The 14,328-nt window shown below is 35.3% G+C and overlaps 1 protein-coding gene across 4 annotated transcripts; it reads left to right on the top strand.

The window, feature by feature from the left end:
• LOC107643742 (GDSL esterase/lipase At2g03980) lies at window positions 486-13,935 on the top strand. Of its 4 annotated transcripts, XM_021124162.1 has the most exons (6): window positions 486-891; window positions 1,388-1,512; window positions 1,648-1,866; window positions 3,288-3,540; window positions 11,976-12,086; window positions 13,720-13,935. In XM_021124162.1, exons 1-5 carry the CDS (start codon window positions 645-647, stop codon window positions 12,080-12,082), a joined length of 951 nt encoding a protein of 316 aa, XP_020979821.1. In that variant the 5' UTR covers window positions 486-644; the 3' UTR covers window positions 12,083-12,086; window positions 13,720-13,935. The 4 variants fall into 4 exon arrangements, with proteins under 4 accessions (XP_020979821.1, XP_020979822.1, XP_016202955.1 ...); XM_021124163.1 differs by lacking the exons at window positions 11,976-12,086; window positions 13,720-13,935 and adding an exon at window positions 3,979-5,143 and having other exon boundaries at window positions 3,288-3,381; XM_016347469.2 differs by lacking the exons at window positions 11,976-12,086; window positions 13,720-13,935 and adding an exon at window positions 3,979-5,143.

Below are 14,328 nucleotides of genomic sequence, written 5' to 3'. Positions count from 1 at the left end.
AAATTTCTTAGTTTTTACACCAAAATGTTGCTATAAATACACAGAAATATTTTTTTTAATGATTACGACACACAAATTGAGTTTGAAAACAACACAAAAATGACTGAATTATCAACAAAAACATATCCAAATCAATTTTGGATCGGGCAACGTCATCAATATGGCAAAATTTCTATGATAATGATAATAATAATAATGATGATACATATAAGAAGAAGACGACGATGACTATAATGATGATGATCATAATGATGAAGATGATGGACAAGAAGGAGGAGAAGAAATTCCAATGAAAAAAGAAGGAGGAGGAGGAGGTGTTGGTGACGATAATAACGAAAGAGAAAGATAACGAAAAAGAAAGAGGAGAAGAAAAAAAACGACGAAGTATTAGGGGTGAAGAACGTGCGCATATGAGTGTAAATGATTTGTTAGACTTGTTTAGTTAATTAATTTGTATATGAGATAATTTTTCTTTAGAAGGAGCACTAGGAATTTTTCTTCAAAGAACCAAACCACATTATAGAACAATAAGCGTTCCTAGAACCTCCTTACTATAAAAAGCGGACGTCATGACAGAAGTAACCCCATCATATCATAATTCATATCCATAGTTTCAAATACACAATTAAATTGACTCCAAAAAAATGAGTACCAACAACCATCTAAACCATAGTTTGATCCTAACCGTGTTGCTACTCATAGCATTTGCAACGAAGAGTGAGCAATCAAAACAGATTCCAGCACTGTATGTGTTCGGTGATTCACTTGTTGACAGTGGTAACAACCACTATGTGCCAGGAGAGGATCTGCAAAATTTCTTTCCTTATGGCATAGATTTCGGCACACCCACTGGTCGCTGCACCAATGGCAAAACTGTTGCTGATTTCCTTGGTGAGAAACTATATATCTAGAATCATTCATTCTACAAGATTCTTACTGATTTGTGCAGAACATATTTATTTACTGTTAACATATAAATAAAACTCCCACTCAAAAAAAACTCAACCAAACAATTGGTTACATGTCGACTAAAAAAGTTAGTCATCTAAATTTTTATTTTGTAGTTTGTGTATATAGAAAATATGTGTGTATAATTTCTCAAATATCCTTGTGTATGCTAATGATCGCAGAAGAAAATAGTGTTAGAAAGAAAAAAAAAAAACGTAACGGCCGCCTATGATAAAATTTCTGCTAATTTATATAAAGAAGATTTAGCGTACATACATCTTGATCCAACAAAAAGAAGAAACTGTACTATAACTTTCATCTAACTACCAAAGAGGATTAAGATTAGTATTTCTTTACATTTAGTTCACTCTTGAGTCTTGAATCTAGATATAGTTACATCATTTTTGTGATTCAATTGTTTTCTTTTTAATTTTTGCAGCTATATACCTTGGTCTGCCTTTTGCCCCTGCGTACTTGGGACTTTCAAGTAAAGGAAAGAGAGTCATAACTACAGGCATAAATTACGCATCGGCGGGTTCTGGAATTTTGCCAGACACCAATAATGTTAGTGTCTCGTATTCTCACACCTCTACTTCAAAATTTCATTAGCTAAAAGATTACTTCTTTTTTTTTTTTTTACTTATTTAAAAATTAAACGAATTTATGATACCGTATACTATTTGTGCTTGCTTTAATTAGAAAACTTCATTTATAATGGACGAACAAATAAGGGGATTCGAGAGGACAGTTAAGGGGATTTTGCCAAAGGGGTTAGGTGAAGAAGCAGTGGAGAAACATGTATCTGAATCCTTGTTTTTGGTATCTTCTGGTGTGAATGATCACTTCAAAAACAGAACATTTCGTGGTAGTAGGAAATTTGCTTCCTACCTCATAAATGAATTCAAAATACGCTTGCAGGTATGTCAAATTTATTTACATATACAATTAACGAGTACATTATTGCACAAACTGATAAAAGTTTCATATATATCCGGCTAACGTTAGAAAAAAAAGGATAAGTACTTTTTTCGTATTGATGTCAAAATCAAAATCGTTTTCGACTTTTTTTTGTTATTAAAATCATCTTCAACGTTACAAAACGTTTAAAATCGTCATTTTCTACTTCAATTTTTTTACCAAATTACCCTTATTAAATAATAAAAATAATTAAAAAACTAAAATAAATTATAAAAAATTATAAAATAAAAAAAAAGAAAGAAAACAAAGGGGAAAGGAAAAGGGGAATCACGCAGAGGGTGGGGGCAGGAAAAAAGAAGGGGGAAGGAGAAGCGGGGAGGTCATGCCGTCGTTTGGGCTGCCTTAACTTGGAGGTGCACCTACCGCCGCCCCTGCGTCCAACCCGCAGCCACCGGCTGTCGCAAGGTTGCATGGAGACACCGTCGTTGCCGTCCAGCTCCTGACCCTCCGCTGTTTGCTGTTCGAGTTCGCCCTGCCTCTTTCCGAAGCCGCTACTTGCCCCTACAAGCCCTCGCCGTTTTGTCCTCCGTCTCAATTCCAAGGGAAGACCGCCACCAGGAGTGGTGGTGGATTAGTCACGCACTTCTCCCTTCTGCGCCGCGAAATCACCAACGGCGGCTCTGCTCCTCACATCGTCATTAGTGGCGGTTGTCCGTGGGTTTGACGCCTCCCAAGGAAGAAACCGAGCCCTGTCCCGTCGCCGCCGCTGGAGTGAGGTCCCGTCACCATCGAGTCTTGATGTTGCTTCTGCTTTTCTGCTTTTGTTTTCTGCCTTCTGCTTCTACTTCTGCTTCTATTTTTGCTTTTGTTGTTGTTTCATTATTGTTGATTCACCCTTCACAATTGTTTTTGTTAATTTATTATTGGTGATACTGCTTCTGATTATAGTAAATTAGTAATTGCTTCTGATTATAGTAATTGCATGATGATGATTTGGCTATGCTGGCGGTGGTGATAGTGGTGAGGAATAATATCTATAATTATATATTTATTATATTTAATATTATATAATTATTTCAGCAATGGTTAAAAAATGCAAAATAAGATATATGACTACAAAATAAAATAATTTAGACTGTATTAAACTGATTTTTTATTATCTTTTAAATATTTTTGTATATATACCTTGTTTCCACGAAAACATATTATGTTAATTTCTTTATATTGAGCCAATTGAACTTTGTTTGAATCTCAATTCTCTTCCCCTTAACACACATGCTGCATGTCTTTTGGGTGTTTGGCACTCCGCACTCCTATTTTGATTTTTTTACATCAAATAATACAATAATCGAAGAAAAACAAAAAAGCATGACGTTCCTTTCACCTTTTCGTTTATTATTATTATTGTTTTTTTGTGACAGATACTTCATAGCCTAGGAGCGAGAAAATTCTTTGTGAACAATGTTCCTCCAGCAGGGTGCTTTCCATCAATATCTCTGCACTCAAAACCAATAGGAAAGTGTAGTGAGAAGATGAACAAACGGATCTCCTTTTACAATAAGAAATTGCTTATTTTACTCCATGAATTGCAGACTCAGCTTCCGGGTTTTACCTTTGTCCATTCAGATCTCAACAAGAGCATCATGGAGATAAGACAAAACCCACATAAATATGGTAATAAGAACAAAGTCACATGCCTTTTGTTTTCCCTTTTTAGAAAATATTCTTTGGTTTTCTTTCAATTTTTGCTTAAGTTTTGTTTGGTAATAAACTGTTTTAAAATCTAAGACGTTTTAGATTTTTACAATTTAATTAGTAAAAAAATTATTAAATTTATTTTCACAAATATAAAATTTTTATTTTATTTAAATGAGTGGATATTTGATATTTTTATGTCAAGTTAAAAAATAAAAATGATGATATAAAACACTATATTATATTCCTCGATTATTATATTTTTTAATCAAAGAATTATTGCATTTATTGATATTGGATTATTTTGAAGAATTATTGCATTTATTGATATTGGATTATTTTGAAATTAAGAATATAGTCTTAGAAATGCACATATAATAAAACAACAAAAATATTATTTGTACATAACTTGTGCAGGGATAGTAGAAGCAACCAAACCATGTTGCCCTCGAAGCATCAATGGTGATCTGGCATGCCGTCCGTATAGTGATTTTTGTGCAAACAGAAACACATATCTTTTCTTTGATGACCACCCAACCGAGAGAGCCAACCAAATATATGCAATAAAGTGCTTCATTGACCATTCTATCTGCACTCCTCGCATAAACATCAGACACTTTCTATAACTTATAATTTCTTAAATAAATCAGGTACCTCTAAGCTAGCGTCTAAGCTCTGAATCAATCTTACGATACTAGTGCTTGGAATCTGGGTTATTAAATTCGATGGACGTTTAATATCTAGAAAGAGTGACTTTGTTTATTGTACTTGATGCATCTTAATAATAATAATAATAATAATTGATACGGCCGTTACAAATCCGATGTCATAACTCAGCATTATACCTAGCCTTCAACTCAACGGATTACATTCTGAAATAAAAACGTTCGACCTGGTGTTGTCACCTACTGAATTCTAATAATTGATCTTCAATGTAGATGACCAACAAAAGCGTAACCGATCTATTTTACTCCACCAATAAAGGTATGATATTTTATCCTCAAAAGATACACTGAATTCATAATACTAACTTAAGCATTGGAGTGCCTTTTGCAGATACACTCTCCCTTTGTTCGTACTCTCCGCGACGTGATGTCACTCTGGGAAAAGAGCTCGGACCTTCCAAGTATATAGCTCAGCGTGGAAGGCAACAAGCTTGGCGTCGACTCCCAAAAACCGAATTACGTCCAAGTTATTCACACAAGAATAATTGGCGCCCACCGTGGGGCTGAAGATATAGTTATTTTCTTTTTTTTTTTCATCGGCCTCAATATTTCCACCTTTAACCATGGCTGATCTACCTCCACCTATGCCGTCCGAACTTCTTTGGATGGTAACTGAGTTGCAACAAGCCAACTACCGCATGGTGGAGGAGAATCAAAGAATGACAAACTAGATTGCCGAGCTAACTAATGCTCATATTGAAAACAATGATGGTCGTCTAGAACGAACAGAAGAGGCCGAGCACCAATCTAGTCCAACGTATGTATCAGAAACTACTCGGAATGAAAAAGCTCAACCTCAACGGAACGAAGAAGCTCAACCTCAACGGTACGAAAAAGCTCGGGCAGAAAACGAAAACATTGAGCTCGACAACTTTACTGGGCCATTCACAGCTGAGGTGATGAACTTCGAACTGCCGAGAAGGTTCACCTTACCAACTACCTTAATCCCCTACGATGGGTTGGGCGATCCAAATAAATACGTCAAAAAGTTCAGATCCATAATGATAGTAAATGGTGCATCCGATAAAGTTTTATGTCGTTGTTTTCCATCTTATTTAGACGGTCCTGCACTTGATTGGTTTTGTTTGCTTGCAGATTCTATTTCTTGTTTTCAGGAACTTGTGAAGCTTTTTAAGGAGCATTTTGCTAGCTCAGCTATCTACCTGCACGACTCTAAGTACTTGAATACAGTCAAACAAGGTCAAAATGAAAGCCTTAAAGACTACGTGACTCGTTTCACGAAGGTGGCCATGAGCATCTATTGAGTTAAGTAATTAACTAATTTAATTTGTGATGACAAACATTATTCAATTGGGCAAAATAAATAATTAAATATTGATTGTTTATAATTATATGAAACTAATTATTTATTATTTCAATACCGCAGCCCAAATGGAATGGAAAATGAAACAAGGCTGATGGGTTGATAACTCAAACGAAGCCCAAAAGGAAACAAAGATGAGAAATCAAAACGGGCCAAATGAAGTGATCTAACCCAAGCCCCATGTGATACTCAGCAAGCAAATTCTCTCTCACTTGCTTTCACCAACTCAACGTACACTTTAACCTGCTGTGGTCAGAACTCAAAGAAAGTGAGAGAAAGCTTCTTCCCTAAGCTGATCATCAAAGAAGCAAGAAAGAGAAAGACTAAGCTTGAAAGGCAGAAGTCTAATCAACCATTTCAAACCAAATCAAGCTTAAGAAAAGATTAAAGGTAACCTATTTTCTTTTACATGCATCAGATCTTCTTTTCTTCTTCCCAACTCTCTGCAAGTCCGAAAATGGCATACAAGGGAAAGTTATTTTCTGTCCTAATCTGTCGTGTATCTATGGTCACAAGTAAGTCTTGGGGACCAAGTAGCTTATCAATGGCTCAGATCCATTTTGCCATTGGAAGATTTTTGTGGTTGCTGTTGTATGGCTTTCGGTCAACCTTGGATGGTTAGAAGCAAAGTTTCTACTCTGAGGATTAATGAGAAAAAGTGAGTTTGTGGGTTGGTGAAGCACAGTGCTCAAGGAGTTGACCTAGGAGGAAAAATCCAGCAACATGCAATGAGATAAAAGAAGACTTTCTGCTCATTTAGAAGCAAGGAGAGAAAACCAGAGTTTGGTGAGTTGTGTTCTGTGAAGAGTTCCCTGAAGAAGTTCCTCAACTTGGATAATGCTTTCTTTCAAAGAAGCATTCGGCCAACACTGAAGAACTAAATCAGAGGCTTGCAAGTCTGGTTTATCACATAGCAAAGAGGCTGTTGATGAAGTCAATCTCCTTCATGTTTTACAGATTGTAAAGTACTTTTCAATGTTTATCTTTCTGTAATTTCTTGAGAGAAAAGGCATATTGAAAGAGCTCAAGTAAAAGCCAAGAGTGAAAAGAAGCTGAGTGATACACTTGAGAGAAAAGCCTAGAGTTATTTTCAGATTTCTTTAGGTATGTTTATGTCTTGTATCTTGTACCTGTGAGGTATCCCTTTCTTAGTTGGGTTAGCACTAAGAGTGAAAAGTTAGGTATTAGCATAGCCAATGTCAAGTTAGGTTAGAACTTGAGTGTGAAAGGATTGTGTCAATCCTGTGGAATTGGTGTATGTAATACGTTTAACTATAGTGGAAATTACTCCATGGTTGTGGAAGAGACTGGATGTAGGTTGCATAGCACAAGGCAACCGAACCAGAATACATGCTGGTGTTAGCTTCTCTTTTCTCTGCAATGTTCTATTTTCTGATATTCATGAGACAAAAATAAATTGTCTCATAAATTTCCGCTGCTGAGTTAAAACAGAATCAGAATTCAAAGTTTGTTTTAAAGGGTCATTTCAATAACTTAAAAGAAAGGCATAGATTCAACCCCTCCTTCTCTAAGCCTACCACAACCTTCAATTGGTATCAAGAGCTAAGGCCTCAAGAATCAAGCTTAGCTTAACCGCTTGGAGCAAAGATCCAATGGCGAACAACTTGGGCACAACCATAGTTGCCTACACCCTCACTGAAGGCCAGTCAAACAACCGGCCACCTTTCTTCAACGGGAAGAACTATGCCTACTGGAAAGAGAGGATGAGGATCTTCATCCAATCCATTGACTACAACATATGAAAGATTGTTATGAGCGGTCCCAAGATTCCAACAAAAACAAGTGCTGATGGAGTGGTGACTCCAAAAGAAGAAGCTGAATGGAATAAGGATGACAAGAAGAAGATGGAGCTGAATGTTAAAGCTCTTCTTCAATGTGCTATCAGTTTTGAAGAGTACCGAAAGGTGTCTAGATGCAAGACAGCCAAAGAAATCTGAGAAAAACTCCAGGTTACACACGAAGGCACTAAACAAGTCAAAGAAACGAGGATTGATATGCTGCGAAAAGAATACGAGATGTTCAACATGAAGGATGGAGAAAGCATTGATGAAGCGTTTGAGAGATTCTCAATCATAATTAACAACCTTGATGCTATGGGTACAAACTACTCAGAACAAACCTTAGTGTGAAAACTCCTTAGAAGCCTCACAAAAAAATGGGAAACCACTGCCACTGTCCTAACCGAGAGCAAAAACCTAAGCCCCATAACCTATGATGAGCTGAGAGGAAAACTCCTTGCCTATGAAACCACACACACAAACCTGGACTCAAAGAAAAAGGGAATAGCCCTCAAATAAAAAATAGAACTAAAAGAGAGTGAGTCTAGTGATGGTATTTCAGATGATAAGCTTATATTTTTTGCTAGGAGATTTAGAAGGATGATAAAGAACAAGGGCAAATACAAGGGTTCAAGCTCAAAAGAAAACAAGATGGACTTAAGCAAAGTGACGTGTCATCATTGTAAGGAGGCTGGACACTTCAAGCTAAACTATCGAAAACTCAAAAAGGAGGACAAAGGAAAGAAGGAAAGGAAGAGAGTGCTCATGGCAGCTTGGGAGGATCTCAAGAACGACTCCAATGAGGAAGAAGATTCTGAAGGTGAAGACAAAGACTGTTTCATGGCTGGAAATAATAATTTTGATGAGGTAAGTTACTTTGACTTATCTATGGATGATTTACATGCTATTATTGATGATCTCACCTTAAACACCTCAAAACTGCTTGACAAGTACAATGAGTGCAGATTTGAAAGAGATGTGTTATGAGCTGAAAATGAATTTTTAAAAGAGAAAGTGAAGGAAACAGAATGTGCTTTGGACATTATTAAAGAAAACAGATTTCTAAAATCTGAACTTGAAAAGTTAAAAGGAAAGCACATTGTGGATCCTTCTCATGAGTTAATTGCTGAAAATGAAAGATTAAATGATATGATTAAAAGACTGAATGGTGACTTAGCAAAATTTGCTCAAAGTTCTAGTAACTTGGACAAATTACTTGCAAGCCAAAGGCCATTATTTGAAAAATCTGGTTTAGGTTACATAGCCAAGGAAGATGCAGTTTTCAATGATTCCTCTATAAAATTTGTGGCTTCTTCATCAAATACTAAATCCATACCAAACAAATCTGGTATTGGATATGTTCCAACATTTGAAGAAAAATTTGATGAAGTATACACAAGTGAAACTGAGCCTTCACCGAGAACCAAACTGAGTTCAAATAGGCCAAGTTTGGGATACATTTCGAAAAATGAGGTTGCTTTCAAGAAACCACCATTTTACAACAAAACCTCATATTCAAAAACTCCAAAAGTTCAAAAAAATCTTGGTGAAAATGCTTTTGCAAAGAGGAACAACTATAATAAAATTAGTTTGTCAAAAGTAATGCATCTCTTCCAAAAACTAGAAAATTTCAACCCTTTAATCATTTCAAGCAAAATAACTCACCTCAATTTTAGTGACACACATTAGAAAATCATTGTGTTAATTGCAAAAAATTTGGTCACTCATATGCACAATGTTTCATTGAAAATAGAGTTTTGGAAAACAAAGTTTACAATGTTGTTTGTGATTTCAATGCACTTGGACAACCAAGATGGATTAACTTCAAAGGATCCAAATTAATTTGGATACCTAAGGTTATTTGAAGATTTTCATGCAGATTTGTCTAGCATCCAAGAACAAAAAGGATATGTGGTACTTGGATAGTGGATGCTCAAGGCACATGACTGGAAGGTCAACTTACTTCATCAAACTAAACAAGTATGATGGAGGTTTTCTGACCTTTGGAGATGATGGTAAAGGTAAAATAATTATTGTTGAAAAAGTAGGTAATGAACAATCTACTTTCATTGATGATGTATTCTTGGTATGTGGTTTAAAGCACAATCTTTTGAGTATAAGTCAGCTGTGTGACTTAGGATATTTAGTGACTTTCAAAAGGCTAGAATGTTGTGTTATAAATGAAAAGACAAATGAAGTGCTTTTTGTTGCCAAACATTTTAATAATGTGTATGGACTTACTCTTGATGAACTAAAAGATCAAAATATAGCTTGTTTTCACTCTAAAGAATCTGAAAAGTTGTTATGGCACAAGAGATTGGGCCACGCAAGTATGTTTCAAATAAACAAACTTGTAAAGAAAGAATCAGTAAGAGGCCTTCCTTTGATAAAGTTTGACAAAGACATCACTTGTGATGCTTGCCAAATGGGAAAACAAACAAAAAGTTCTTTTAAACCAAAGGAAGACATCTCTACTAAAAGACCACCTGAGTTGCTACACATTGATTTATTTGGTCTAACAAGAACTCAAAGCCTAGGTGGTAAACATTATGGTTTAGTGATTGTGGATGACTATACTAGGTTTGGTTGGGTTTTATTTCTTGCACAAAAATGAAGCCTTTTCAGCCTTTGAACCTTTTTGCAAGAAAATTCAAAATGAAAAGGATTTGAAGATCTCTTGCATAAGAAGTGATCATGGAACTGAATTTGAAAATAATCTATTTGAATCCTTTTGTGAGGAATTTGGAATATCTTACAACTTCTCTTGTCCAAGGACACCACAACAAAATGGTGTGGTGGAAAGAAGAAATAGAAGCATACAAGAAATGACTAGAGCTATGCTTTGTGAAAGTAATGTTCCAAAATTCCTTTGGGCTGAAGCGGTTAACACAGCTTGCCACATTTTGAATAGAACAATCATAAGGAAATTTTTGAAGAAAATCCCTTATGAACTTTGGAAATATTATCCACCAAACTTAGACTACTTGCACATCTTTGAATGCAAATGTTTTGTTTTAAATAACAAGGATAATTTGGGTAAATTTGATCCAAAGGCGTATGAGAGTTTGTTTGTAGAATATTCTACAACTAGTAAAGCATATAGAGTTTATTATCAAGATGCTAGGATTATTGAGGAGTCCATACATGTTACATTTTGTGATACTAACTTGGTGCAAAGTATTTTGGAAGATTGTGATGCAGGAAATCAAGCTCAAAAGGACGTTGAAACTGTGCAAAATCAGGAAAATAGAAATTCTGTTCAAACTGAACCAAAAACTGCAGTTGATGAAAATTCAAGAGACAATTCCATTTTGTCTCATGAATCTAAAGAAAATCCTGAAGCCAGCAGCACCCAGAATCCCTTAGTATCTGAATCTACCTCCAAGTCCACCAGACCTCGTGAATGGAGATTCTTGAAGAATTATCTTGAGGAATTTGTCATTGGGGACATCTCTCATGGAGTTAGAACTTGGTCTTCAACAAGAAAAGATAATGAAGGAACAAACATTGCCCTTCTCTCTCAAATGGAGCCTCAAAATGTTAAGGAAGCCCTTGGTGACCCTTCTTAGGTAAAGGCAATGGAAGATGAGCTCCAAGAGTTTGAGAAGAACCAAGTTTGGATATTGGTTCCTAGACCAAATGGAAAGAAAGTGACCAAAACCAAGTGGATATTTCGGAACAAGTTAGGAGAAGATTGCAGCATTGCAAGAAACAAAGGAAGGCTAGTGGCACAAGGATATGACCAAGAAGAAGGAATAGACTTTAATGAATCCTTTGCCTCTGTTGCCCGAATGGAAGCCATAAGACTTCTCTTAGCCTATGCTGCATTTTGTGGTTTTAAATTATATCAAATGGATGTGAAATGTGCATTTTTAAATAGTGTGATAGATAGAGAAGTGTATGTGGAGTAGCCACCTGATTTTGAAAACAAAGAGCTTCTAACCATGTTTTCAAATTATCAAAAGCTCTCTATGGTTTAAGACAAGCTCCTAGAGCTTTGTATGAGAGACTTAGCTCTTTTCTTTTGAAAAATGGTTTTCAAAGAGGCACCACAGACACAACTCTATTTATCAAGAACTCTAATGATTCTTTTATTCTAGTCTAAATATATGTTGATGACATTATTTTTAGATCAGCCAATGAATCCCTTTGTTCTGAATTTGGACAACTCATAATAAGTGAAGTTGACATGAGTATAATGGGTGAACTTAATTTTTTTTCTTAGGCTGCAAATTAAACAAATGGCTTGCTAATCATACATACATATATATAATTACACATGTTTCCTTTCCATTCAATAACCATGACACCTAACCCTTTTTTATCATATTAATCATCATCATCTAGCTTCTTTGGATTTCATTTTCTTGCATGGTGAGAAGATAGTGACCGAGAGTGAGAGAGAAAACCGTGGAACCCTTATACTTTTCTACTTCAATTTCTTTAAATCCGTAACTCCAATAAAAAATCTAATCCGATAAAGTGTTTGTATCTTCCTCCTCTATACGTTGACGTTATTTTTATTCAGTGAAAGCTGACGGTGACGTAGCTTCCTTTTTCCTTTAGTTCGGCCAACTGGAGTTCTAGGAGGCACAGACGATTCCGGACATTTTCTTCTTCGGCAGCTTGGTCAAAAAACTTCCCCAAAACTTTCATTGATCTTGATTTCATAAGGAGGTAGGGGATTTTATTTTGAAATTAACTGTTTTAAATTATGAATGCCACGGAAGTCTAGTGGATATTTGCAAATAATTTATGATTGCTTGGAATGACTGAATGGTGAGTTTGAATTGAGGTTGTGATTGATATTGATTTTCTGATTTTGATGAAGTTGTTAAAATTCTGATTTTGTGTGATTATGATGAATTGGTTGAGTTGTGGCTGTGAAAGGTGATTAAATTAGTGTTACTTGTAAAATTGTAATATGATGAGTTAATTATTGAAGAAATTGTCGTACTGATAATTGTTGAATGGAGTTGGATTTGAGTTTGGTTTGGAAGTTATGAATCTGAGGGAGCTCGTATGGGTGGTGAAGTTCAATTTTTAAGAGGAGATTCTGCCCAATTTTATGTAAAAATAATCGAAAAAGTGGTTTTATTTCGAAAATCTGATTTATAAATTTATTTTGAAATATGACTTTATGTAGAAAACATTTTATTTACATATTTACTTATATTGAGAAACGGGTTTTGTATTGAAAGTTTGTTTTATTAGTAATAAATTGAGAGTTAGAAAAGATTTTGACATTAGAACTAGTTGGATTTTCAGATTTATAAATATTGTGGATATTGGAATTAGTTTGAGTTATTAGAAATAATTGAAAAGAGGTTGAAAATAGTTCAGTTGGGACCCGAAAAGGGTGGCTAAGCCCGAGTTTTAGGGGAAGTGCTGCCGAAATTTTATAAAATTTGAGGTTTTATTTGAAAAGTTATTTTAAAAGATTTGGTTTTAGAAAATTAAATTATTTGAGATTTATTTAGTTGAGAAAAGGTGTATTCTATTTTTTTAACTTGATTTATTAAGGAAAACATAATGTTTCAAATCTAATTTTGTAAGGAGATATTTTGTTTTAGGTGTTGTTTTGATCTCGATTTTTTAAGAAAAGGAATCTCTGCCACAGGAGAGTAGAGAACAAGAATTTAAAGGATATATTAACTTAAAGAGATTGTCAGCCACAGGAGAGCAGATGTGATATTGTTTGGGCCTTAGTGCCAAATGTAAAGTGGGGACGCCCACACACTGAGAACTGTTTTCCAGATGTACGCTTATTATTTTGGAGAGTCACACTGTATGCGGCCTAGCCGTACGACTTAAAGTCACACTGTATGCGACCTATCCGTACAACTTATAAGCACACTGTATGCATCTGGAAAGCCATATCTGGGACTTGTGCCCGAGTAATGTCGGGAGCGGGTAGGCAACCGACACATGAGCTCATGGCCTGCTTAGGAGAGACATGCATCATATTGATTGCGCATTTGCATTCGGTCTTGTTTTTCTTGTTATATTTTCTCTGTGATTGTGCTGCTTGACTTGTTTGTCTTATTGCAATTTGTTTGTGTGTTGATCTGTTTCTTGTGTTATTGTTTCTCTGTGATTGGGAACTGAAGTTGTAATTGAGATTAGCTTATGTTCAGAAATTTAAAGAAGGTAATAAGGTAAAAATAAAAAGTATTTCCAAAGGTTTAACAAAATGGTTTTATTGAGTAAAGTTAGTTATTTGAACTTTATTTCATTACTTTTACGGCATTCTTATTCCCTACTGAGAACTAGTGGTTTGTTCTCACCCCAAAATCTTTCACCCTTTCAGTGGCACAGGTTCGGAGACTTAGTTTGAAGCCGCGGGTGATTAAGAGTTTTATTTAAGTTAAATTTATGTGTTGAATTGCTTTTATAGAATTCCCTCGCCCTTGTTATTTAAGATTTTATTTTATGCAGAGGGATAGGAGTTATAACTGAATTTTATTTGAATTCTTCTGTATGATATTTATTATTATTAATAACTATGTGACTAGTATTTCTTGGAGATCTTTGATACATGATTTTAATTAATAGAAACAAAAGTTTTCGGCTTTTTCCTAAAAATAGAAATGCGATATCGACGTAAAGGATCAATAGTAAATTTATAATAAAGGAAATCAGGTCCATAACGCCTTACTTTTGGTACGATCATGACGTGCTAAAAGTTAGGGTGTTACAAAATCCATGGGAACTCCCATGCACCCTAGTTCAAAATTAGATAAGGGAGAAAGTGAGACAGATGTAGATGAGTCTAGGTATAGAGGAATGATTGGTTCTCTTATGTACTTAACTTCCTCTAGACCCGATATTGTGCAAAGTGTTAGATTGTGTTCAAGGTTTCAATCCAAACTAAAAGAGTCACATCTTTCTACAGTTAAGCGAATCATTAGATATGTTC

Source organism: Arachis ipaensis, chromosome B05 (genome assembly GCF_000816755.2).
Source record: "Arachis ipaensis cultivar K30076 chromosome B05, Araip1.1, whole genome shotgun sequence".
Taxonomy (NCBI): domain Eukaryota; kingdom Viridiplantae; phylum Streptophyta; class Magnoliopsida; order Fabales; family Fabaceae; genus Arachis; species Arachis ipaensis.
Note: the sequence above shows the minus strand (reverse complement) of the source record. Positions and strands in the feature narration are given on the sequence as shown.